This window comes from Equus przewalskii, chromosome 20, assembly GCF_037783145.1.
Source record: "Equus przewalskii isolate Varuska chromosome 20, EquPr2, whole genome shotgun sequence".
Lineage (NCBI taxonomy): Eukaryota > Metazoa > Chordata > Mammalia > Perissodactyla > Equidae > Equus > Equus przewalskii.
In genome coordinates, this window is record NC_091850.1 from 23,244,328 (window position 1) to 23,271,840 (window position 27,513).

At 40.1% G+C, this 27,513-nt stretch overlaps 1 protein-coding gene across 20 annotated transcripts in view; it reads right to left on the reverse strand.

Moving 5' to 3' along the window:
• Positions 1-15,744, reverse strand: part of ZNF131 (zinc finger protein 131) — a 41,554-nt gene extending 25,810 nt beyond the window's left edge. For 2 of the 20 annotated variants that reach the window (XM_008537102.2, XM_008537099.2), the window contains exons 1-3: positions 3,654-3,898; positions 3,300-3,438; positions 2,178-2,279 (exon numbers count right to left, since the gene is read on the reverse strand). In XM_008537102.2, the coding sequence (XP_008535324.1) occupies positions 2,178-2,279; positions 3,300-3,423 (226 nt within the window). In that variant the 5' untranslated portion in view covers positions 3,424-3,438; positions 3,654-3,898. The other 18 variants (XM_070587645.1, XM_070587632.1, XM_070587633.1 and 15 more) reach the window with 18 other exon arrangements.
• Positions 15,745-27,513: the final 11,769 nt, after the last annotated feature.

Genomic DNA, 27,513 nt, shown 5'->3' on the forward strand with positions numbered 1-27,513 from the left:
TTGGCACGCCATGCTATAGTAGGTATCCCACATATAAAGCAGAGAAAGATGGGCATGGATGTTAGATCAGGGCCAGGCTTCCTCAGCAAAAAGAGGAGGACTGGCAGAAGTTAGCTCATGGCTAATCTTCCTCAAAAAAAAACCAAAAAACAAAAAACAAAAAAAGGAAGCCAAGATGCCCAAGGTTACACAACTGACAAACAGTAGAGCCAAGACTACAACTCAGGTTTTCTAATCACATGCCCAGGGTTTTTCTACAGCCAGGTGACCCGGCCAGACAGTACAGGAAACCCAAAGACAATCCCAAAGTTGAGGGCCTAAGACGACATTGAGCCAGATTGATTCTTTAAACGTGAATCTGCCAAACAACAAAAACAGTGTCCTTACATTTTACTTTCTTATCTGTCTATGGTTTAAATACTGCAGGCTTGTGTGTGCTGTACTACAATGTACATGGCATGTTAGAGATACTGAGAGGTACAAGACACAATCCCCAGGTCATTAGTCTCCAGAAGAGAAGACTCTACTTCTCTAGGTAGTTTAGTACTCCTTGCTCCACCGCAATGCATAGCCTAGCCTGGGCCGCTTATTTTTGACTATTTAAGATTCTGCTCAGAAGTCAACTCCTCTTTGAAATCTTTCCTCTCTCTCTAAGGTAGACTAAGCCACTCATACTCCCTCCTCAGTGACACCATTCCACAATAAAAGTCCCTGCAACACTTTTGTTCACTCACTTCTTTACTTGTTGCTTATGCATGATTAAATCTGCAAATTCTCTAAGGGCTGTCTTATTCATCAACTCTTCATTTCCTGGGTCTAGCACAGTATATAATATATAATAGGTATACAGCTTGATAAATAGCACCAATTTATTAAGCTTTGACAACGCACCAAACACTGCCAAGCAATCTGCATATGTTATTTCAATTAAGCACTACAAGCCTATAAACCCACTTTTCAGATGAGGAGGCAAATACACAATTAAGGTAAAGTAACCTGCCTGGGATCACACAGTACCTCAGGTGAATAAATGAATGAAATCTTGCCTTGTAACAGAAACCAATACCATCTAAGCAGCTAGACTCTCACTTTAGTAAGCTTTGTGCATTTCCATTATGTCTGTGCTCTATCACAGATACTCAAAAGATAAACTATCTATGGATGTAGCTAGAATGAGAGATAAACTGAAATGAACCCAAAAAAGGATGTTCTTAACTCTTTATGTTTTCTTTACTCCCCAAGGCACCAAATTTTTCCAAGGGAATAGTGTTTCCAGGCAACCCATTCATAACAGAGAATATATACACAGTTAAAGAGACACAAAACCAAAACTCAAGAACCCTGAAAGGAGCTAAAATTCTCTATTTATGTGGGCAAGCTGACTTATTTTCTACAGTTTTGGATGGGAATGCTGGATATTGTAGTAGCAGAAGACAAAAGCATGGTAACTAATAGCACAAACTAAATCTCCTGCTAGCTGGGCAACCGTGGGCAAGTTACCTTTTGGGGTCTGTTTGTTCCCTGACGTATAGACTGGAAATAATACCACTTACTTTAAACGACTGCTATAAACCTCAGAAAATGTACATAAACTATACAGAGCACAATACCTGGCACTTGGTGGGCGATTATTACAGAAGTCAAGCAAGTACAGAAATCACTTTCTACTTTAAGGCAACATCTACTGGATGACCCCTTCCATCCCAGACCTTCTATAGCCACTAGAACTTCTTCTGAATGCTACTTAAGTCCATCTGTCCTAGCCTTTTCCATATTATGGCAGCCCACTTCACACTGTGCACATCATCTGTACCTCTGCTGGAACAGATGCCTCTACTGTAACCTGCAGCATTCCGGCCAGTCTGAACCCTAAGCCCACTGAACAAAGATGGGAATTCACTTTTAATACATGTTTTCAAGAGACAGTGACCACTGGTTTTAGCAGTGGAAAAGACTCCTTTAAGAGACCAACATCTACCATCTAAAGTAAGAGTTTTTCCTGGCAGATCATTTTACCAAGCACTTTACTAAAAGTAAGAATTCTCAGGTGTCAAAAGAACAATTTATCAAGTCACCTAACAGGAACCACTGATGCCTGTTTCCCATGATATCTTGTTAAATTAATTGTCTAAAACTTTTTCATCAATTACATTTACTAGGTTAAAACAAGCATGTACCTTCTATCTCCACCAAAGGTTCCTGAGTAAACTCCTGAAAGAATTTGTAGAAGAACTTACTGCAAGCAGCCAAAACAGCCTTGTGGGCCTTAAAATGGTGTCCTAGATAAAAAAAGAAAACAAAATCATACATAGTCACAAAAATCAAACACAAAACAACAAATTACAAAATTATATAAAGTAAAATAGATCTTTCTTCATAATATAATTATAAAACTATATAAATTACTGAACTCAAGTCAGAATATTCTTGGCAGCTCTCAACAAATTTTAATCTTAATTAGACAGGAAGTCCGATCTTTACCTCAAAGACATCATTAGGTCTGTTTTATAAAGGCCAGTTTACAAGACTTCAGGAGGTAAAGAGCCTCCTACCACTTAATTAAAGAGTGAAAGGCATATCCTATTCAGTTGAAAATGCTAAATATAAACACAACCCAAAAGGTTACACATCATTTGGAAAGAGAGAAGAAAAAGCCATAGAACAAACAGGAAGCTGGATATATTTGCTACGGGAAACATTTTTAAATGCCTAATATTTAGAAGCTCAATCTACAGCAGCCGTATAAGAAGAACAGCTTGCTTTGAGAGGCCTATTTTTACTAAATCGAAAAGATACCCAAGCTGGGTTTGCCTCCTAAGACTGGTAAAGACCCCATTTGATTTTGAGAGTTCCCAAAGTGGGTACCAGTGCTGCAAAGGAATCTCTCACATTCTCCCTCCCAGACCATCTGAGAAACCAGGAAGAATCAGCACTTCCCAAATGACTCCTGTGAGACACTCCTCAAAGCAGCTTATCAACAGACGGCTGTTAACCAAACATTTAGAGACATCCTCCCCACCCCCACACCATCATCTTGCACTCAAGTGTGCAATGGGAAAACTCAAAAGGCTGCAAGAAGTTAAAATGCGATGCTTATGCTGAAAGCGTGACTGGCCAACCAGCCTCCCACAGCATGGTCTATGTGAGTGAACAGTGACAAGCGCCCTCGGGTCCCAGCGCACACCCTCCTCAGGCTTCTGATGGGGAGTCCACAGAGGGCGGGTAAAAAAGGCAGGTGGAGGCAGGGGAGGTAAGAATCGAAGCCACAAATTCGCTCCTCTGCCCACCACCCTACCCACCGTCGACAATAAGAGTGATGTCAGTAAACCGGTCCTGCTCTCTCTGTTCATTCAATCGGTCCAGGATCATTTTATGATGTTCGGGGAACTCCTGAAGGCATTCCATCGTCTCTTCGGCCTCCATGGCCGTCGGGTTGCTCTACAAAAGAGGAGCATGATAATGTACACCCATGAGCTCGGGCTGAAGAACAAAACCCCGAAAAGAGAAAACAACAAAAACCAAAACCCCAGCAACGTGAACAGAAGGGGGAGGGTGAGGCGAGAGGAGAGGAAGGCGAGGGAAGAAAGAAAGGCGAGCCGGGGGCCGCCGCGCGTTGGGGGCCGGAGCCGCGGCCGCGGGACTCCGAGCCTGACCTAATTGGAGTCGGGAGACGCGAGCTGGAGCGGGGTGGGCACAGCGCCGGAGGCTCCGGGCGCCGGGGCGCGCAAGCCCAGCAGGGGAGGGGACCCGACAGCCGCAGCGGCTCTCTAACGGCCCGCCAAGCCCTCTGCCCGGCCCTGGCTCCCGCCGCCCCGGGACCCGGTCCGGCCCGCGGCCCACAACGACTCCCGGGTCGAGTCGCCTCTCCCTCCCCCGCCCCCCCTCTTCTCCCCCGCCCCAACCGGGCCGGCACTCACTCAGGGAAGGAGGAGCGGCCCGGGCCTGCGCGTCACTTACGTCGACGTCCTGCGTCACCGCGTCAGGCTCCGGCTGACGCAGAGGCCTACCCAGCGCAGACTGGAGGAGCCGGGCCCCGCCTCCCACTAGTGGCGGGGCGGAGCCAACCCAAGGGATTTGGCGCTCAGCGAGGGCGAGGCCGCGCGCCGGGAGGAAATCAGGCTGTGGAGGGACTGGGCCGGTTCAGGGCCTGGCTGTGCTGGGGGCGGGGATCCTAAGTCACCGCTCTTCCACCTTCCTCTCGCCCCGCCTGACTCCAGGTGTGAGCACTTCCGACCCTGCCCTCAGAATAAACTCGCAGCCTGTTCCTGCTCTGCTTTTATTCCGGGGCTCCTCCGGCTCCGCCCCGCCCCGCCCCCTTCCCTCCCTAGCCCTCGGTCGGCCCGCCTTACCTAGCTCGTGATCCTCCCTCTCTCCTCTCCGTCCCTCAAAGCCTTTCCTTCCTTGCTGTCCCCTGCCAGGGCGTAACTCGCCCCACACCTTTCCCTACCCCTAAACTGCGCCTCGCTCTCCATTTCCTCGCGAGTGCCCGGGCGCTCCCTCTGCTCGGGTCCGGCCTGCACACCTGCGCTCGCTCCGAGACCCAGGCGGCCGCGGCGCGGGCTGCGGAGGCCACGGGCGCGAGCACGTTCCGGCCGCCTGGGATCTTCCTCCCGGGTGCCCGCCCTCTCCGTGCTCGGCGAGGGGCACGTGTTCGCCAGGCTCAGGACCTGGATCTGCTCTGATTATTTACACATGATGCTATTACAGTACTACAGCTCTCCACTCCCAGCCTTCGGCGCTTGAGGAGGCCGGTGACCCATAATCAGCCTCACGTGACTGGGTCATTTATTCGTTCATCCGAAAAAATGATTTTTGATGATAAGGCGATGGTCGAGATTAACTTATTCTTTCATCTCCAAAGAAAACGAGTGGGAAGGGAAGGATTCAAATAGCTATATGCAAGGGTGAATGTGATTATTTCAACAGACATTTATTGAGAGCCACCGCTGTGCTAGGTACTGTTTAAGAGACTGGGAAGTCCAGTGGTGATCAAGGCATTTGTCGTTTCTACCTTATGAATCTTAGTCTGATAGAGTAGTTAGACATTTTGAACAGGTAATTGACTGGGTGCTGACTGCGGAGTGTTATGAGATGTGAAGAACAAGGTAATGCGTGGGTTAAGGAAAGCTGGTGACCTATAAAAAGCAATTATGAAGTCTGAGTGTTCTTAGCCAAGGGTACAGCACATGCAGAGGCACCAAGATAATAGCATTCCTGGAACTAAAAGAATGTTTCTGGGACAGACCCACGGGGCCTTGAAAACAGTGTTAAAGATGTTAGATTTTCTTATAATTGCAAAGGGAAGCCTTGAAGGTTGAGCAGGATGTGACATGTAAGATTTACTTCTTATAGACATAGTTCTAGCCCTGGTATGGAGAATGGATTAAATGGGAGAAGATGCAAGGAGTAGACACCAGTTGGGAGACGGTTAGTAATCTAAATGAAACCATGGTGGTAAGTGGGATTAGAGAACCGGATGGACTCTACAGATAGAATCAACATTGACTGGAAATCATGTCATAGGTACTAAATAAATAATGTTGGATGTATTCATGACAAGAGAGAAGAACACTCAAGGATGGCTCCTAGATTTCCAGCCTGAGCTGGTGGATTGTTGGTACTGTTTACCAAAATAGGGAATACAACTGGAGGAACTGGTTGGGGAGAGAGGATGGGGAGGGCAGGGGTAATTTTAAGGAGACAACTAAATGGAAATGATGTTAACAAGGCACTTTATATATGGATCTGTACAGAGCTTAGGGGAGAAAACTAACCTTAGAGCTTTGGGAATTTTTAGCATAAAGTGGATATTGAAACCATGGAAATAGGTGAGATTATTTAAGGACAAACTGCAGGGATGATAGACTAGCAGTTTGTAGGTTGAATTGACTGTTGGTGTTTTAATATTATCATCATCACTATTATTCACACAGTATTTTTTAAGATGAAGAAATCGCACATAGAAATAGGTTTTTTGGAAATTCCAGTATATAAGGGTACTTTTCTGTGCAACAGCAATTGGATTAAGCCAAATGGAGACTGCCGTCTCTATATGAGATTTGAGCTATTCAGTTCAGCACAGCCGCAATCACTCTCAAATGTCTTAGACTCAGCTTGCATCTTTCATTTTTACTTGCTTTGTTCCTAAAGCATTTAAGTTTGGACTCTTGGTCTATAGAGTCAGAATGGAAGAAGGTGTAGGACTTTATCCCTGAGAAGTATCAATGTTTATGGGTTGAGTAGGAAAGGAAGAACCTGCAAGGACAGTATGGCAGCTCGAGAAAGGAGGAAAAAAGAGAAGTATGACATCAAGGAGGTCAGTGTTCCAAAAGAGAGGGTGTGCTCAGCAATGCCAAATGCTGCCAAATGGGCAAGCTAAGCAAAGATTAGGAATTGTCCATTAGATTTAGCATCATAGATGTCTATAGTAGAAGACCTTAGCAAGAACAGTTTTAGTTAAGTTCTGTGGGAGGTGTGTGTGTCGGGGTGAGAAGTCCATATCCAAGTAGGTTTAGGAGTAATTAGGAAAAGAAATTGAGATGACAATGATAGAACGCTCATTAAAAATGAGAGAGGAGAGAAAGGAGTACCTGTAGAGGGTGATGGGTCAAGCCAGTTTTGGTTTTTGTGTTTTAGGATGGGAGAGACTTAAGCTATTTAAATGCTGATGAGGAAGGATCCATCAGAGGAAGAAGATAAAAATACAGCAGGAAAAGGGGTTAATTGTGCAAGAGAAGAAGAGACTGGAGAAAATGAAGTTGAGAGGATAGGTGAATGAATCAGCCTTAGGACAAAGGACATCTCTACTATTATCACTGAAAGAATTAATGGATTAGATGCTCTTAGGAGTATAGATTTACTTTCAAGAAGTTGAGAAAATTCTTATCTAACTGAAAAGTTCTGTTTTCTCCATTAAATAAGGGACGAGGTTATCTACTAAAAGCCAAGATTAGGAGAAGGGTGTATGTGTGTTGGGGAGGAGAAGTTTGAGACTAGAAGATGTATTAGTTATTTAAGGATGTATAAGAAAGTGCCCCAAAATGTAGTGGCTTACAACAATATTATTATTTCACAGTTCCCATGGGTCAGGGTGTGGGACCTGAGTTTTCACCATCTCTCACAAGGTTCCAATCAAGATATCAGCTGAGGCTACTATCATCTCAAGACTTAGCTGGGGAAGGATCTGCTTCCAAGGTCACTTAAGTGGTTGTTGACAGAATTCAGTTCTTCCTGGGCTACTAGACTGAAGACTTCAGTTCTTTGCAAAGCCTTCCTCCATTTGGGGCTCACCATAGTGACTGACAGCTGGATTCCATCAGACAAGAGACAGTAAGCAAGACAGAAGCCAAGTCCTTTTGTAACCTAATCTCAGAAGTGACATTCCATCACTTTTGCTGTATCCTATTTGTTAGAAGCAAGTCGCCAGGTACAGCTCACAGTCAAAGGAAGTAATTACACAATGGCACAAATACTAGGAGGCATGATCATTGGGAGCAATCTTAGAAACTGCCTACCACAGAATGGAATGGAAAAGATTTGAAATAGATCTTGAATGTAGTAATATCACAGTAGCATCAACAGGATCTGGTAGAAGTGGGTAACCAGGAATTTATACGATAGCAGGTCTGCTGGGCATTGTGATTTCCTCCCGAAGCATTCATTAATCAGGTACCTACAAGGATAGGTGATGTAAGGATGAAGTTAGTGTTAAAACACAGTTCTCTGTGGTGCAGATTTTGTGTCAGTTAATTATAACCAGGTTTATAGATGTTCTCTGGAGTTAAAATGGCTTCTTCAAACTTAAGGCGAATTGACAAATAGTTCCAGCTGCCTTAGTGGTGTCCCTTTATATGTGTCAAGGCCACATTGGAAAGGAGATAGAATGGTGGTTAAGAGTTTGGTTTGAAAGATAGCCTGGGTTGAAGTCTTGGTTCAAGTTAATAGCTGGGTGACTTTGGGTAAGTTAACTTCATTAAACTTCCGTCTCTTCACCTTTAAAATACGTTGTCGTGTGGGGCCGGCCCAGTGGCGGCATAGTAGTTAAATTCCCGGGCGCAGACCTGCACACCACTCATCAAGCCATGCTGTGGCCACGTCCCACATACAAAATAGAGTAAGACTGGCACAAATGTTAGCTCAGTGACAATCTTCCTCAAACAAAAAGAGGAGGATTGGCAACAGATGTTAGCTCAAGGCCAATCTTCCTCACCACCACCACCAAAAAATGTAGAAAGCAAATCAGATAATACATGAGAAGCACTCTGATTAATACCTGGTGTGTAGCGAGCTTTCAGTAAATGGTCTTCATTGTCATGCTCCGGTATAAGGTTTATATTCTATCTCCTATCTGCTATAATTTTTGAAAAGATATTTATGGGTCAACAAATGAGGTTTTCTTTGGGACTGCCCAAAGGAACTGAAAATTCAGGATGTCGCCAATGAACCTACAGATACAGCAAGCTGAAAAAAGGATTATGACAAGTCTAGAGTTTTTGGAGGGGGACACTATCTTACATATGCCACAAATAAGACACTGACTAAAATATTAGGGTTATTTCCTCCTTTTCTTCCTTCAGGCAACATCCTAGTTCAGGACTGTAGTGTGTACTTGAGGATGGTTACTTAGTTGCTTCCCAGCTTGTAGATGGTGACCTTTACGCATAGAGTAGTCAAACTCGAATGCTGGCTTGGAAACTCCAAATTAGGGAGGGTACTCAATATTCTTGTAGAGCTGGGGAAGAAGGCAGGACAGTGGCCAGGTAGGAAAAATCACAGAAGATAGCTGGCTAAGCAGGGAATGACACACCAGGACCAGAAGTTCTTCTTTTCAGCGTCATTGTCCCAAATGGCTGCCAAATCTTGAGTGTTCAAGTTCAACTCTGGTCCCATCTTGATATAACAACAATATGAAATATAATAACATCCAGGTGGGGAAATGATTACTTTTCTCCTGGAAGTTGGTGAAACTCTGGAATGTTGTGATTGTCAAAGGGTCCTTAAGATCCAAGGCTGCTGCTTTAATTTTTAAATTTTTATTGCCAACATGGAACTCACTGGACCCTCCTTGGTTTCTCTGTGGATCTTCCTCTTTTCCTTGATCTCTTAAGATTGGAGTGCCCCAGTCTATTACTTTTAATGTCACTCTAATATATTTGGGATTAAATCTATATTAACATTTGTTTTCTATTCATCTTACTGTTCTGTGTTACTTCTCTCTCCTTTCTGGCTTTATTTTGGATTTTTAAAAAATTATTATTCCAGCCTCTATGATGACTTCCAAAGAGGGCTGAAACTAGGATGAGGTGACTTGCCTTGGGTGCCAAATTTAAGAGGGGGTCAAAACTCAGAAATCAAGATAAAAAATTTTTTTGTTTTTGAGGAAGATTAGCCCTGAGCTAACATCTGCTGCCAATCCTCCTCTTTTTGCTGAGAAAGACTGGCCCTGAGCTAACATCCCTGCCCGTTTTCCTCTAGTTTATATGTGGGACACCCACCACAGCATGGCTTGAGAAGCAGTGCCACGTCCGCACCTGGGATCCAAACCAGCAAAGCCCGGGCCGTCGAAGTGGAACGTGCAAACTTAACCACTGCACCACCAGGCTGGCCCCAAGATAAATAGTATTTTTATACAATGTTTTTTAAAAAGTAAAATGAATACAAGACTTCTACTTCCAGGAACACGGAGTAGATGTACTTTTCCCTATTTCTTCCACTAAGCACTAAAACCCTGCACTATAACCCCTGGACATTATATAAAAACCAAACATAAGAAGACTCTGAAAGATAGAGAGAAAAATCAGACTGACCAGGGAGCTCAGAACCTGAGGAACAATACAGTAGTAAGTTCCATGGGTTTTTTTTCACCCCTATATATCTCAGTCTTAAAGCCAAAGAAGCCAGCAAGTCAGAGATGCCAATAAGCACAGGCAACAACAATTTAAAAAAGCCCAACAAAGGCTGTCCTCTATAGTCCAAGGGCCAGTAAAGGGGCAGCCTAGCAAGACACAATACTCTTGGACAAAAGCTGCTCTACAGAGGCAAACACCACAGAAAAAGACATGGCCTCATCCCCATCCATGTCAGCAAAGCTGAGTGAGGAGCCTAAACTTCTGTCCTCTCCAGGCTCTAATAAGCCATCCCAATTCCCCCCCTCTTTCCTGGGATTGTGTCAGAGAAAGCCAAGTAGGAGCCCAGACTTTCACCCACACCCAGCAGCAACAAGATTCCCCTCTATGTCATCCTGGGGAGATGTTAGAGGAAGCTAGTGGAGAGTCAGGACTTTCACCATTATCCAGCAGGAACGAGGCCACCGCCACTGCAGTGTCAGTGCAGACCATGTGGGGAGCCAGAACACCTGTTCCTGCCTGGTAATAACAAGGATCAACTTCCTCCTTGGGTGTCAGTGGAGGCCAGGTGGGGAACCTGGACTTCTACCTCCCTCTAGCAGTAATGAGGTGGTGCTCCCCCTTTCCTCTGCAGTCTCATAAAAAAAAGTTAAAACAAAGTTTAAATAAAATTGAGAGTCTCATAAGGTGAAATATCAAAGTTTCATTAAAAATATCATTCATCCTAAAAAAAAAAAATCACTCATCATACCAAGCAAGAACCAAGAAGATTTAAAACTATTTTCAATCAATGGATGCCAACACCAAGATGACAGAGATATTAGAATTAGTAGACAAACATTATCAGACATAAGAAAAATGCTTCAAGGAGTAATTATGAATACTTGAAACAAATAAAAAAATACAAAGCCTCAGCAAAGTAATAGAAGATATAAACAAGAACCAAATGGAAATTTGAGAACTAAAATACTCAGTAACTGAAATAAAAAGCTCTATGGATGAACTCAACAAAAGAATGGAGGGTACAGAGGAAAGAATTAGTGAACTGGAAAATACAAGAATCAAAATAACCCAATTTAAAAAAACAGAGAGAAAATAGACTGGAAAAAAATGAACAGAGCCTCAGGAATCTGTGAGACTATAAGAAAAGATTTAACATTCATGTCATCAGGACCCAAAAGGAAAAAAGAAGAGTGAGGATGAAAAGTACTTGAACAAATAATGGCTGCAAACTTCCCAAATTTGGTAAGAGACATAAACCTGTGGATTCAAGATGCTGAGCAAACAACAAACAGGATAAGCCAAAAGAAATCAAAATGAAGATACATCATAATTAAACTTATGAAAACTAAAGACAAAGAAAAATAATTGAAAGAAGTCATAAAAAAATCAAAACCTTACCTATAGGGGAAGAACAATTCAAGTAACAGCAAATTTCTCATCAGAAACCATGAAGGTCAGAAAGAAGTGGCACAATATGTTTTATATTTATTCTGCTCCATTCTTTATATCCTTTTGAGATTTCAAATACCTGTATATTAGACTTTCCAGCTGTCTTTTCTCTATATTTTCCATCTCTTGCCTTTCTCCTTGCTTTCTTATGGACATTTTCTTCTGATCATTCTTCTAGTTCATTAATTCTCTCTTCAGTTGAGTCTAATCTTCTGTTAAACTCATTTATTGAATTCTTAATTTGGCTCCCACATATTTTAGTTCATTTTGCCTCTTTGTTATAATTTCTAATTCTCTAGTGAGTTTCTGAATCTTGTCTTTAATATTCTTGTACATATTAAGAGTGCTATTCTGTGTCTCATTATCTGGAGACTCTTCGGTGTTTTGTTTTGGTTTTTTTTTTTTTTTTTTTGCTTCTCTTGGTTTTTCATCATGTTGTTTTATTTCCTTATTTGTTTAATTATTTTTTTATTGACTGCTGGATATTATGTGTGAAAAATTTTAGAAATAATTTGAGGCCTAGGATGATTTTTTTCTCCCTCCATAAAGCGTTTATTTTTTGCCTTGGGCAGGCAGCTAGGCACTTCGGTAATTGAGATAAACTTATACAACTTCAGAAATAGAAATGATTCAAAGATTGACTTCTTTCCCTTTGAGGACCAATTTGCTTCCAGATCTCCTTTTTTCCTGGGGTATAGTTTCTTAATCCATATCCAAGGCCTCCTCTTTGTTAAGATTGTTTGGATTTATTCTTCTTGTTCATTTCTGGGATGTTACCGCCAAAGACTCTTTAAACATTCCATAATTGTCTGAACTGGTAACCAATATTTTGTCCTTACTTGGGCCAGACAGAGTTAAAGGAGAAGCAGTACCCATGCCCAGGCTAGCTTGATAGTGACAGTAATAAATAAGAGTTTCACAAGGCTAGGTGAAAACCACAGAGACATAGTGAGGGCACATAGGCTTAATGTGAGGCTCCCTCTCACCACCAGGAAGTACCCTCTTTTGTGTAAAATTTAGAGCCCAGAGCCTTATTGCTATTGATAAAGATACATTCTCCTGAACTTGTAAGCTCCTATTGTTTTCTCTGAGGACCAGGCAAACAAAGTCCTGCAGTTGATGTCGGTTGAAAAAAATAATGTTATGCTGGGTGTAGACAGAGACATTGGGGATTGGGTTGTTTGAACAGTGTGTTTATAACCTGTGGTAGGGCAGAGATCTAGGGTAGTTTTAGTGCAGACCCTTAATCTGAATAGACTTCCAAACAAATAATTTGTCTTTTCCTGAAATAGAGATGACTCAAAATCTCACCTCATAAAATGACATTTGTTAGAAGGAAAGAGGCAAAGTGACTGTTGTGATACATTTTGAAATTTTATTGAAATAAAATGATGGCAATGGCAGAATGGGACATTGAATTAATGGAAAAATAAAGAGTAGATGGATAATAAAATTCAGCATTTTCCCCCTCAGCACTAAGCACTGCAATTTATTACCTGTTTCTGGCCAAATCGTTGTTGTTGTCATATTGGTTTGTCTGGAAAGACTCATGCAGAGGGCTTAAGAAAGTTTCCAGTGGACACAATACTGAAATGGTCTGTTAATGTGTCTCTTTCTCCCCTAGACTGGAAGTTTCTTGAGGATTGTGACTATGTTTTGTCTGTGGTCTCTCAGAGGTCAACAGCAAGTGGCCACTTTCACTTTTGGCGGTTTCTGGTATACTTAAAAATCGAGAAATCCCAAAACAAGTTTCCAAAAATTGTGGCCTAAATATTCTATTTAACAAATTTCTGCTTTTTCACAAATTAAAGTACAATATAGTTATGCTTTTCAAAAGATAAATGACAGGATTTTTAAAAAAAAGATATTAATTCAGGGGCAAAAATTTAAGGCTGTAGAATTACTGTCTTTCATTCCTGTCACTGTAGCTTTGTATGTGAGGCCTTTCGGGTGTATGAAGCCTTGATTCAGATGGGCCTCCTGCCTCCTCTGGGCTCAGTTCTTACATTGGCCCTGGTCTTATTCATCTTTCTACCGTGAACCTAGCACAGTGGTTGGTTCATAGAGGACATTCAACAAATGTTTGTTGACATTTGTTTTTAAACTAAACTCTTTTAAAGATTTTATTTTATTCCTTTTTCTCCCCAAAGCCCCCCGGTACATAGTTGTATATTCTTAGTTGTGGGTCCTTCTAGTTGTGGCATGTGGGATGCTGCCTCAGCGTGGCGTGATGAGCAGTTCCATGTCCATGCCCAGGATCCGAACTGGCAAAACCCTGGGCTACCACGGTGGAGCGTGCGAACTTAACCACTCGGCCACGGGGCCGGCCCCTACACTAAGCTCTTTTAAGAACGATTCATTTGACTTCTGAAAATCAAGATACAAGAATATAAGTTTTCTATTCCATTGCTAGGACTCCTAAAATTCAATTCTACACATACTTTTGAGACTTTTCAGTGCTCTTACTAAACTTCTAGTGCATTATTTTCCTTCATGCATTCACTAGCATGATTCACAATTCTTATATTGAAAAATCAAAGCTAAATTCAAGGAATGTATTGTGAGTAGAGGGGGAGAGGAGGAAGCAAACACAGAAAATCTATTCCTCAACTTCTGACTCCATAAACCCATTTTATTAGGGATAAACCCAAGGACTGATTCAATCAGCGAACTCTAGAGCCATCTTAGGGGCATGCTAGAGTAGATGAAAACTCTGGAATGCCCTAGAAACATCCCAGTCATTCCAGGCTCCCCCAAACTGGGAAGTCCAAGTCTGGGAGTTCCTTGGAACTCACTGGGACCCTGGAACTCAGCTTCCATCCTGTTCTTAGTCCACACACTCTAGCTGGGTGATCTCACCCTTGGTCTTGCTTGATATGCAATCCAGACCTATATCTCCAGCTTAGACATTGATGTTCAGCTCCAGGCTGGTGGCTCTGTTGGGATGCCCCTTGGGTACCTCAAAACCACATCTTCTGTACATCAAATTTACTCCTTTTACTGAAATTATATTCTTGGTTATTGATACCTAGATCTACCCCTTAGTAGAACAAGTCATACCTGAGAAGCATTCCTTTTCTCTTTCTCTCCCACTTTTCTCTCTCTCACACACACATACACCTAATCAATATATTACCAATTCCTATTGATTTTAAACTCCTAACAACTCTCAGTGTTTGACTAACAATGTTTCTGGAAAGCTGTTTGGCAATTTTTATGAAGAGGGTTTGACAACTTTGTATCCTTTCACAAATTGTATCGCATTTTATAAATTAAGAGCACAATAAAATCCCCAATTTTTAAACGATATAGATGTGTCAGTATAGGCACAGCAAAAGGTAAACAAAACAATGCAACAAAATGTTAACATTGACTCTTTTTTGACGGTGGAGTGGTAGAATGTTTTCCTTTTCTTCCTTACAAGGTTCAGTATTTTCTACATGTTTTGCAGGCATCTGCTATCAATAAATGTGAGTTCCATGAAGACAGACACATTTTTTCGTTCCCTATGTATTTGAAGTGCCCAGAACAATGCCTACATAGAGTAGGCGTTTAGTAAATATTTGTTGAATGAATGAATCTTTATAACGTAAAAAATAATATGAAGAGGAACAAATGTATTAAAATTGCATTTCTTCCTATTCCTGGATTGTGTCCTATTTTAATATAATCTTCATCTCTTCCTTAGGCCACTTATGGCTAAAATGGTGAGCAGTGGCCATGCCTGCAGAAGTTCTCCCTGGCTCTTGATTTTTTTCTGCCCAACCTTACAAAGGTTTGTCCTCTAATCTTTCCTTTCACCTTCCCCAGCAGACATTGCTAGGCAGACTGGCACAAAATGAGTTTTCATAGAAGTGACGTCAGCACGATGGTGGAATAAGACGTGCCTGGTTTTTGTCTGCCTTCTCAACAACATTAATTCGGCATCAGTCCACAGACAAAAGTGCCTTTGCGGGAGCTGTGGGATCCAGCATCATAAGCCAAGGTCCTGGGGAGAAGTCTTGCCCACATGTGCATCAGGTAATAGGCATACGGACCTCCGTCCTGGCTGTGGACCCTGCAGTGGCCCATGAACCAGCTCCAGCCCCTCTCTGCTGTGGTCTGGGAGCGCCTGGAAAACACTGTATTAGACAATCACCAACGGACAAAAAGAGCCTTTATGGAAGTCCAGGTTTCCAGAAGAGAAGTTCTAGCACACCTTTGGAGCAAAAAAATAGGAGTTTGGGTGTGTCAGAGAAGGTAAAAACAACTTGACTTTACCTGCATCACCCCTCCCCCAAGGCAGCACCGCTTAGCGACGAGAGAGAGATTCACCGTCGATGATTTCTCTATTTCTCTTTTGCGGGAGTGTTGGCGGGCGGAGGTTGTTGTTGGGCGTAGCGTGGGGAGTGAGAGAGCAAGCACCACTTTCCCAGGTGTGCGAGATCCTGACAAAGACGCACCCTTCCGGCTGCGGCAGCAAGAGCGAGTTTTGGCAGATGGCTAGTGAGCATGCGCAGAAAGCTAGCCCAAATCTGCGAGCCAGAGAGAAACCACAAACTTGAGCTTTAGCGCCACCTTTGGGAAAACAAAAGAGAGGCTGTTAGCACTAGGCCAGGTTTGCTGCAGGATGCAGAGACGGCATGCATTCAAGTTTAAGAATTCTGCCACAAGAGGGAGCAAGAAGCACGGAGCAGGTGTACCCACAGACGGTCTGACGTAGCCTCAGGATCTCTACCACAACTGGCAGAAGACATGTCTCTCCCAAGGGCAGTTAGTAAAGCCTGGTGGAGGTAACTGCTATTTCAAATAAGAAGACAGCAATGCGAAGCTTCAAGGAACATGAAAAAGCAAGGAGTAATGTGAAAACATATAAAAATATACAAAGCACTGGTAAAGGTAAGTATATAGTCAAATTCAGCATACTCTAATATTGTAACATGGTGGTGTGTTAACCAAGTAACTCTAGTATAAAGGTTAAAAGACAAGAGTATTAAGAGTAACTATAACTACTATGATTTTTTAGTGAATACAAAGTATGAAAAGAGGTAAATTATGCCATCAAAAACATAAAAGGGGGAAGTAAAAGGGTAGTTTTTGTATGTGATCAAAGTTAAGTTGTTATTGACATAAAATACCATTATATCTGTAAGATGGTTTATGTAAGCCTCATGGTAACCACAAAGCAAAAACCTACATAGATTCACAAAAGACAAAGAGAAGCATACCACTACAGAATCAAAGCATACCACTACAGAAAATCATCAACTCACAAAGGAAGGCAGCAAGAGAGGAAGAAAGGAACAAGGGAACTACAAAACAGCTAGAAAATAGCTAATAATATTGCATTACTAAGTCCTTACCTATCAATAGTTGCTCTATAGGTAAATGGATGAAATTCGCTAATCAAAAGGCATAGAGTGGTTGGATGGATAAAAAAGCAAGAACCAACTATGTGCTGCCTACAATAGACTTACTTCAGTTTTAAGGATACACATAAACTTAAGTGAAGGATGGAAAAAGATATGCCATAGAAGTGGAAATCAAAAGAGAGCAAGGCTAGCTATAATTATATCAGACAAAACTGACTTTAAGCCACAAATGGTAACAGGAGACAAAGGGGGTCATTATATAATCGTAAAGAGGTCAATTCATCAAAGATAGAACAATTGTGTATATATATATATCCCCAACATCAGAGTGCCTAAATATGTTAGTCAAATAATAACAGATCTGAGGGGAGAGACAGACAACTCAGGATAGTAGGGGACTTCAGCACTCTACTTTCAAGAAAGGAGAGATCATCCAGACAGAAAACCAAGAAGGAAACATTAGACTTGAACTATACTTTAGACCAAATGGACCTAACAGACATATACAGTACATTATATCCAACACATTCTTCTCAATCACACATGGGACATTTTCCAGGATACATCATATGATAGGTCACAAAACAAGTCTTAGCAAATTGAAGAAGATTGAAATCATACCAAGTATCTTTCCTGATCACAGTGGTATGAAACTAGAAATCAATAACAGGATGAAAGCTGGAAAGTTAACAAATACGTGGAAATTAAACAGCACACTAGTAAACAACAAGGGGGTCAAAGAAGAAATCAAAAGAGAAATTAAAAAATATCTTGAAACAAACAAAAGTGGAAACGCAACATACTAAAACTTACAGGATGCAGCAAAAGCAGTTCTAAGAGGGAAGTTTATAGTGACAAATGCTTATATTAAGAAAAAAGAAAGGTTTCAAATAAGCAATCTTACTTTACATCTTAAGGAACTAGAAAAAGAAGAACAGATTAAGCCTAAAGTTAGCAAAGAAAGGAAATAACAAAGAACAGAGCAGAAAGTATGAAATAGAAGCCAGAAAAAAATAGTAAAGATCAAAGAAAATGGAAGCTTGTTTTTTGAAAAGGTAAAGAAAATTGACAAACTTTTAGCCAGACTAAGAAAAAAGAGAGAACACTCGAGTAAATAAAATCATCAATGAACGAGGAGACATTACAACTGATATCACAGAAATACAAAGGATTGTAAGAGACTACTATGAATAGTTGTACACCAACAAATTGAATAATCTAGAAGAAATGAATAAATTCCTAGAAACATACAACCTACCAAAACTGAATCATGAAGAAATAGAAAATATGAACAGACCAATAATGAGGAAGTAGATTGAATTAGTACTCAAAAACCTCCCAACAAAGAAAAGCCCAGGCTCGGATGGCTTCACTGGTGGATTCCAGCAAATATTTAAGGATGAAATAACACAAATTCTCCTCAAACTTTTCCAAAAAATTGCAGAGGAGGGAACATTCCTGAACTCATTTTATGAGGTCAGTATTACCCTGATATCAAAGATAGATAAGGACACAACAAGAAAAGAAAACTACAGGCCAATATTCCTGATGAATACATTTTCAAAAATTCTCAACAAAATTCTAGCAAACCAAATTCAACATCACGTTAAAAGGATCATACTCCATGATCAAGTCGGATTTATCCCTAGGATACAAGGGTGGTTCAACACACACAAATCAATAAATGTGACACACTGCATTAATGGAATGAAAGATAAAAATCATTAAATCATCATAATAGATTCAGAAAAAGCATTTGACAAAATACATCTTTTCGTGATAAAAACTCTCAACAAATTGGGTACAGAAGGAACATATCTCAACAGAATAAGGACTATATATGACAAGCCATGCTAACATCATACTCAACAATGAAAGGTTGAAAGCTTTTTCTGTAAGATCGGCAGCAAGACAGGTGCCTACTCTCACCACTCCTATCAGCATAGTACTGTAAGTCCTAGCCACAGCAATTAGGCAAGAAAAAGAAATAAAAGGCATCCAAATAGGAAAGGAAGAAGTAAATTGTCCTTGTTTGCAGAGGATACGATCTTACATATATAAAATCCTAAACACTCCACCAGAAAACTCTTAGAACTAATCTACAAATTCAGTAAAGTTACAGGATACAAAATTAACATATAGAAATCAGTTGCATTTCTATACCCCAACAACAAACTATCTAAGAAAGAAATGAAGAAAACAATCCCATTTACAATAGCATCAAAAACAATAAAATATTGAGGTATAAATTTAATGAAGGAGATGAAAGATCTGTACAATGAAAACTATAAAACATTAATGATAGAAATTGAAAAAGACACAAATAAATGGAAAGATATCCCATGTTCATGGATCAGAAGAATTAATATTGTTAAAATGTCCATACTACCTAAAGCCTTCTATAGATACAATCTCTATCAAAATTCCGATGGCAATTTTCACAGAAATAGAAAAACAATCCTAAAATTTGTATGGAACCACAAAAGACTCCTAAATAGCCAAAGTAATCTTGAGAAAGAAAAACAAAGCTGGTGGCATCATACTTCCTGATTTCAAACTATACTACAAAGATATAGTAATCAAATGTGTATGGTACTGGCATAAAACTAGACCAATGAAACAGAATTGAGAACACAGAAATAAACTTAAGCATATATAGTCAACTAATACTTGATAAGGAAGTGAAGAATACTCAAGGGAGAAAAGATAGTCTTTTCAATAAATAGTATTGGGAAAACTGGATAACTACATTCAGAAAAATGAAATTGGATTCCTATCTTACACTACTCACAAAAATTAACTTGAAATGGATTAAACATAAGATCTGAAACCTTAAAACTCCTAGAAGAAAACATACGGGAAAAACTCCTTGACATTGGTCTTGCCAAAGAGTTTATGGATACGACACCAAAAGCACAAGTAACAAAAGCAAAAATGGATGTGAGACTATATTAAATAAAAAATTCTGCACAGCAAAAGAAACAATCAACAAAATGAAAAGACAACCTACAGAATGTGAGAAAATATTTTCAAATCATATATCCTATGAAGGACTAATATCCAAATATATAAAGAATTCATACAACATAATAGCAAAGACAAAACAAAACAACAATCCAATTAAAAAACGCTCAGAGGAACATTTTGTAGGACATTTTTCTAAAGAAGACGTACAAATGGCCAACAGGTATGTGAAAAGATACTCAGCATCACTAATCATCAGAGAAATGCAAACCAAAACCACAGTGAGATATCATTTCACACATGTTTGAATGGCTATCATCAAAAAGCCAGGAGGCTTCAAGTGTTAGTGAAGATGTGGATGTGCACTCTTGATGGGAATTCAAACTGGTGCAGCCACTGTGAAAAATACTATGAAGTGTCCTCAAAAAATTAATAATAGAACTATCATATTATCTGTCAATCCCACTTGTGGGTATATATCCAAATGAAATGAAATCAAGATCTTGAGATATCTGCACTCCTATATTTATTGCAGTGTTATTCACAATAGCCAAGATATGGAAAAAACGTGTTTGTCAGTGGATGAATGGATAAAGAGGATGTGAGATATATATATATATATATATATATATATATATATATATATATATGTATATATATAGTATATATGTATATGTATACCGTATAGGAATATATATATAGGAAGTATATATATATATATATATATATATATATATATACTATAAAGGAATAGTATATAGCCATGAGAAACAAGGAAATCCTGTCATTTGCAACAACACAGATGGACTTTGAGGGCATTATGCCAAGTGAAACAAGTCAGACAGAGAAAGACAAACAACTGTTTGGTTCAACTTCCATGTGGAATCTAGAAAAGCTGAACTTATGGAAATAGAGTAGAATGGTTGGGGGGGGGGCGGGCTGGGGGCGTTGAGGGAAATGGGGAGCTGTTGGTCAAAGTGTACAAACTTCCAGTGAGAAGATGCATACGTTCTGGGGCTCTAATGTACAGCATGGGGACTATAGTTAACAATACAGATTGCATACTCGAAAGTTGCTAAGAGAGTAAATCTTCAATGTTCTCACTACAAAAAAGAAATGGCAATTATGTCAGGAGAAGTAAGGTAGATGTAACATAGCTAATGCTATGGCGGCAATCGTTTCGCAACATCTAAGTGTATCAAATCAGCACGTTGTACACCTTAAACTTACACAATATTATGTATCAATCGTATCTCAATAAAGGTGAAAAAAACCCAATAAAAACAAGATGAGTTTTCTCTTCCACTTTTTTCGGGGAAAGCAGCACCGCTTTCTAGTGCCTGAATTTAGAATAGCAACGTTTACCAATTCTCTCAGAACCAAGTGTGCATTAGGCCACTGCAAGTTGGAGTTTCTTCCCTGAACGTCAACGTCACACCGCAGCCTGGCATGTTGCTGCCCCCTAGTGGTGAGTCGGCCGGCGCAGGACTAGCTGCTTTTCTCCCAAACTGAGGGGGCCCAGAACTTCCTCCAATCAGGAGGTTATCAAAGGCCCACGTTCGCTGGGCTGTTGAAACCAGCGCTGGTCCATCTCCTCCCCTCCAGCCCCCTGAAATAGTCGAGTCAGGCAAGAGGAATTGTCAGGCCCAGCACTGGGAGGGCGACCTGAGATGTGATCTCTCAAATGAGGTGCAGTATCTGGCGCTTGTCCTCGTCAGCGCCATTCCCCTATGTGCGGGGTTGCAAGCAAAAGCAAGGTGGAAAGAGGACAGAGTGGATGTTCCGGCAGGGACCTAGGGCCAAACTCTGGTTTTTTGGGTTTTTTTTTTTTTTTTGGCAAATGAATTTAGATGACCATCGGGTGATGGGGGAAGTGTCTCTAGGGACAAAAGGTGACATGTCCATCAGAGTTTGGTTTGCCTCTCAATTCTACAAGTCTTTTTGCTCCCTGACCCAAGGTTTCCTTCCCTCTCACTTTTTTTTAAATTGAGGTCATACTGGTTTATAAAATTGTATAAATTTCAGGTGTATATTATCGTATTTCAATTTCTGTATAGACTGCATGGTGTTCACCACCAAGAGGGTATTTTTGTCAGTTACTATACACATGTGCCCCTTTATCCCTTGTGCCCTTTCCCTACCTCCTCCTCCTCTGGTAACCACTAATCTGTTCTCCTTATCTGTGTGTTTATCTTCCACGTGTGAGTGCAATCATATGGTATTTATGTTTCTCAGTCTGACTTATTTCACTTAAGCATAATACCCTCAAGGTCCATCCATGTTGTAGCAAATGGGACAATTTTGTCTTTTTTGTGGCTGAGTAGTTTTCCATTGTGTATATATACCGCATCTTTATCCATTCATCCACTGATGGGCACTTGAGTTGCTTCCGTGTCTTGGCTATTGTGAACAATGATGCGATGAACATAGTGGTGCATAAATCTCTTTGAATTGTTGATTTCATGTTCTTTGGATAAATACCCAGAAGCAGGATAGTTGGATCATATGGTATTTCTATTTTTAATTTCTTGAGAAATCTCCACACTGTTTTCTATAGTGGCTGCACCAGTTTGCATTCCTACCAGTAGGGTATGAGAGTCCCTTTTCTCCACATCCTCTTCAATACTTATTTCTTGTCCTGTGAATTGTAGCCATTCTTATGGGTGTGAGGTGATATCTGATCATAGTTTTGATTTGCATTTTCCTAATAATGAGTGATGTTGAACATCTTTTCATGTTCATGATGGCCATCTGTATATCTTCTTCGGAAAAATGTCTGTTCATATCCTCTGCCCATTTTTTTTGTTGTTGAGTTGTATGAGTTCTTTATATATTTTGGAAATTAATCCCTTGTTGGATTTGTGGTTTGCAAATATTTTCTCTCAGTTGGTGGGTTGTCCTTTCCTTTTGTTGATGGTTTCCTTAGCTGTGCAGAAGCTTTCTAATCTGATATAGTCCCATTTGTTTATTTTTTCTTTTGTTTCCCTTGCCTGACCAGACTTGGCATTCAAAAAGATGCTGCTAAGACCCATGTCAAAGAGTGTACTGCCGACATTTTCTTCTAAGAGTTCTATGGTTTCACATCTTACATTCAAGTCTTTAATACATTTTGAGTTAATTTTTGTGTATGGTGTAAGATGATCTACTTTCATTCTTTTGCATGTGGCTGTCCAGTTTCCCCAACACCGTTTATTGAAGAGAGTTTCCTCTTTCCCTTGTATGTTCTTGGCTCCCTTGTTGAAGATTAGCTGTCTATTGATGTGTGGTTTTATTTCTAGGTTTTCAGCTCTGTTCCATTGATCTGTGTGTCTGTTTTGCTGACAGAACCATGCTGTTTTGATTACTATAGTTTTGTAGCTTTTTATTCTTTTTGTTGCAATTGTAAACGGGATTGTAGTCTTGACTTCACTTTCTGCTAGTTTATTATCAGTGTGTACAAATGCAACTGATTTTTGTATGTTGATTTTGTATCCTGCAACTTTACTGTATTCGCTGATTATTTCTAATAGTTTTCTGGTAGATTCTTCAGAGTTTTCTATATATAGAATTGTCATCCACAAATAGTGAGAGTTTCATTTCTTACTTTCCAATTTGGATAACTTTTATTTCTTTTTCTTCCCTAATCGCTCTGGCTAAAACTTCCAGTTCTACGTTGAATAAGAGTGGTAAGAATGCATATCTTTGTCTTCTTCCTATTCTAAGAGGAATAGCTTTGAGTTTTTCTCCACTGAGTATGATGTGAGTTTGTCACATATGGCCTTTATTATGTTGAGGTACTTTCCTTCTATACCCATTTTTTAAAGAGTTTTTTTTATCATAAATTGATATTGGATCTTGTCAAATGCTTTCTCTGCATCTATTGAGATGATTGTGTGATTTTTATTCTTCATTTTGTTAATGTGGTGCATCACATTGATTGATTTGTGGTTGTTGCACCATCCCTGCGACTCTGGAATAAGTCCCACTTGATCTTGGTGTATGATCCTTTTAATGTATTGTTGTTTTCGATTTGCTAGTATTTTGTTGAGGGTTTTTGCATCTATGTTCATCAGTGATATTGGCTTGTAATTTTCTTTTTTTGTGTTTTCCTTGTCTGATTTTGGTATCAAGGGTGATGTTGGCCTCATAGGATGAATTAGGAAGCCTCCCCTCCTCTTCAAGTTTTTGGAAGAGTTTGGGGAGGATAGGTATTAAGTCTTCTTTGAATATTTTGTAGAGTTCACTAGGGAAGCCATCTGGTCTTGGACTTTTGTTTTGGGGGAGGTTTTTTGATTACTGTTTCAATCTCTTTTCTTGTGATTGGTTTATTCACATTCTCTATTTCTTCTTGATTCAATTTTGGGTGGTGATATGATTCTAAGAATTTGTCCATTTCTTCTAACTTATCCAGTTTGTTGGCATATACTTTTTCATTGTATTCTCTTATAATCCTTTTATTTCTGTGGTGTCTGTTGTAATTTCTCGTTTCATTTCTAATTTTATTTTTGTGAGCCTTCTCTCTTTTTTTCTTGGTGAGTCTAGCTAAGGGTTTGTCAATTTTGTTTATCTTCTCAAAGAATGAGCTCTTAGTTTCATTGATCTTTTCTATTGGTTTTTTAGTCTCTATTTTGTTTATTTCTGCTCTAATTTTTATTATTTCCTTCCTTCTACTGACTTTTGGCGTTGTTTGTTCTTCTTTTACTTGTTCTTTTAGGGATAATGTAAGCTTATTTATTTGAGATTTTTCGTGATTGTTGAAGTAAGCCTTTATTGCTATAAATTTCCCTCTTAGTACCACTTTTTCTGCATCCCATAAGTTTTGGTACATTGTGGTTTAATTTTCACCTGTCTCTAGGCATTTTTTAATTATATTAACCATTTTTATTTTTAATTATTTTGTGTGTGTGTGTGAGGAAGATTGGCCATGAGCTAACATCTGTTGCCAATCCTCCTCTTTTCACCTCAGGAAGATTGTCGCTGAGCTAACATCTGTGCCAATCTTCTTCTATTTTATCTGGGATGCTGCCACATTGTGGCTTGAGGAGTGGTGCTCTGTCTGCACCTGGGACCCAAGCCTGTGAACCTTGGACCACCGAACTGGAGTGTGGGAACTTAACCACTACACCACCAGGCTGGTTCCCTGTCTCTCTCTATTTTTTTATTTCTTCATTGATCCAACAGTTGTTCAGTACCATGTTGCTTAGTCTCCACATATTTGTGACTTTCCTAACTTTTTTCTTGTAGTTGATTTCTAGATACATAGCGTGGTGGTTGGAAAAGATGCTTGATAGGATTTCAATCTTCTTAAATGTATTGAGGCTTGCCTTGTTTCCCAACATATGGTCTGTCTTTGAGAGTGTTCCATGTGCATTTGAGCAAATTGTATATTCTGCTGTTTTTGAATGGAATGTTCTATAAATATCTATTAAGTCCATCTGGTCTAGTGTTTCATTTATGGCCACAGTTTCCTTGTTAGCTTTCTGTCTGGGTGATCTATCCATTGATGTAAGTGGGGTATTGAGGTCCCCTTCTGTTATTGTGTTGCTGTCAGTTTCTCCCTTTATCTGTTAATGGTTGCTTTATATACTTTGGTGCTCCTGTGGTGGGTGAATATATATTCATAAGTGATATGTCCTCTTGGTGGAATGTCCCTTTTATCATTATATACTGCCCCTTTGTGTCTCTCATTGTCTTTTTGATCTTGAAGTCTGCTTTTTCTGATATAAGTATGGCCACAGCTGCTTTCTTTTGCTTGCCATTTGCTTGGAGTTTGACTTCCATCCCTTCACTCTGAGCCTATGTTTGTCTTTAGTGCTGAGATGTGTTTCCTGGAGGCAGCATATTGTTGGGTCTTATTTTTCAATCCATCCAGCCACTCTCTGTCTTTTGACTGGAGAATTCAGTCTATGTATATTTAGAGTGATTATTGATATATAAGGGCTTAATTATTCCATTTTGCCTCTTGCTTTCCAGTTGTTCTATATTTCCATTGTTTCTTTTCCCTTGTATTTCTGACTGCCATTTTAGTTTGGTGGTTTTCTCAGTTTCCTCTGTATTTATTGTTTGTGACTCTGCTCGAATTTTTTGTTTTGTGGTTACCATTAGGTTTGTATGAAAGATCTCATAGATGAGATAGTCCATTTGCTGATATCCTCTTATCTCCATTAGCCTAAGTAGGTTCCATCCCTTTCCTGTTCCCTTCTATGTTTTTGTTGTCACAAATTATTCTTTTTTGTATCGTGAGTTTGTAACCAAATTGAGGTGTTTACAGTTATTTTTGATGCTTTCTTTCCCTTTATGTTTTATGTCATAATTAAGTGTTTGCTAACCTATTCTGATATAGAGCTGCAGTTTTCTGATTTTGTCTGTCTATTTATCTCCTTGCTCAAAGCTTTGTAAACCTTTGCCTTTTTTATTCAGGTAGGAGGGCTCCCTTCATCATTTCTTGTAAGGCAGGTCTAGTGGTGACAAACTCCCTCAGCTTTTGTTTATCTGGTAAAGCTTTTATTTCTCCATCATATCTGAAGGATAATTTTGCTGGATAGAGCATTCTTGGCTGATAGTTTTGGTGTTTCAGTATTTTGAACATATCATTCCACTCTCTCCTAGCCTGTAAGGTTTCTGCTGAGAAATCTGCAGAAAGCCTGATGGGGGTTCCTTTGTAGGTTATTTTCTTCTCTCTTGCTGCCCTTAATATTTTTTCTTTGTCATTGACTTTTGACAGTTTTAATATATGCCTTAAAGAAGGTCTTTTTGCATTGATGTAATTAGGAGTTCTTTTGGCTTCATGTACTTGTATATCCAGTTTCTTCCCAAGGTTTGGGAAGTCCTCAGTTATTATTTCTTTGGATAAGCTCTCTGCTGCTTTCTCCCTCTCATGTCCCTCTGGGATACCTATAATTCTTATGTCACTTTTCATAATTGAGTTGGATATTTCTCTAAGAATTTCTTCATTTTTAAAAAATCTTAGTTCTCTCTCCTATTCCACCTGGATCATTCCTAGGTTTCTATCTTCAAGCTCACTGATTGTGTCCTCCTCTGCTCTGTTTTTTATACTTTCTACCTTATTTTTTATCTCATTAATTGTGTTCTTCATATCCAGAATTTCTGTCTGGATTTTTTTCTTAGAGCTTTAGTCTCTTTGGTGAAGTATTTCTTCTGTTCGTTAATTTTATTTACTTGTTTGTTTATTTGTTATTTATTTGATTGTTTATTAATTTTATTCCTAAGCTCACTGAACTCTCCTTCTGAGTTTTCTGTAACTTGTTGAGTTTCTTTATGACAGCCATTTTGAATTCTCTGTCAGGCAGATTGTAATCTTCTACGACTGCAAGGTTGGTTTCTGGAGAGCTGTCATTCTCCTTTTGTTCTGCCATGTTACTGTAGTTTTTCATGATGTTTGATGAATTGATCCTTTGTGTATGCATTTGTGGTAGTAGCCACCTTTCTTATTTTGGAATGGCTTTGGTTACTTTGATTTTGATCTGCTTCTGGTGGTATTTGAGAACCTGCACTTTCCACCCTCCACTGCCTCTGCTAGAAGCATCATCTGTGCCCTCCTTGTGCCACTTGTGCCTCTGAGGTTGCTGGTGCCTTACTGCTTTCAATGTCACTGCAGTCTCAGGTATTGCCACCAGGGTCACCAGGCTGTGAGCACTTCTGCTTCTTCCAGGGTCACCTGGGTATTGTATTCCCCCACTTACTCTCCATGAGCTCTCCATGGGCTCAGGTGCTGCTGCCCCATGCACTACCTGGGTTGCTGCTCCTGGGTTATCTGGGGCTGTTGGCAGCACTGCTGCTAGGGGCACTGGGTTCACAGGTGTCACTGTTGCTGTTGGGGACCTGGGTTCTTGTATGCAGCCCTTGCTGCTGGTAGAGTCAGTGTCAGGGGTGCTGCCACTGGGGGCTGAGTCTCAGGTTCT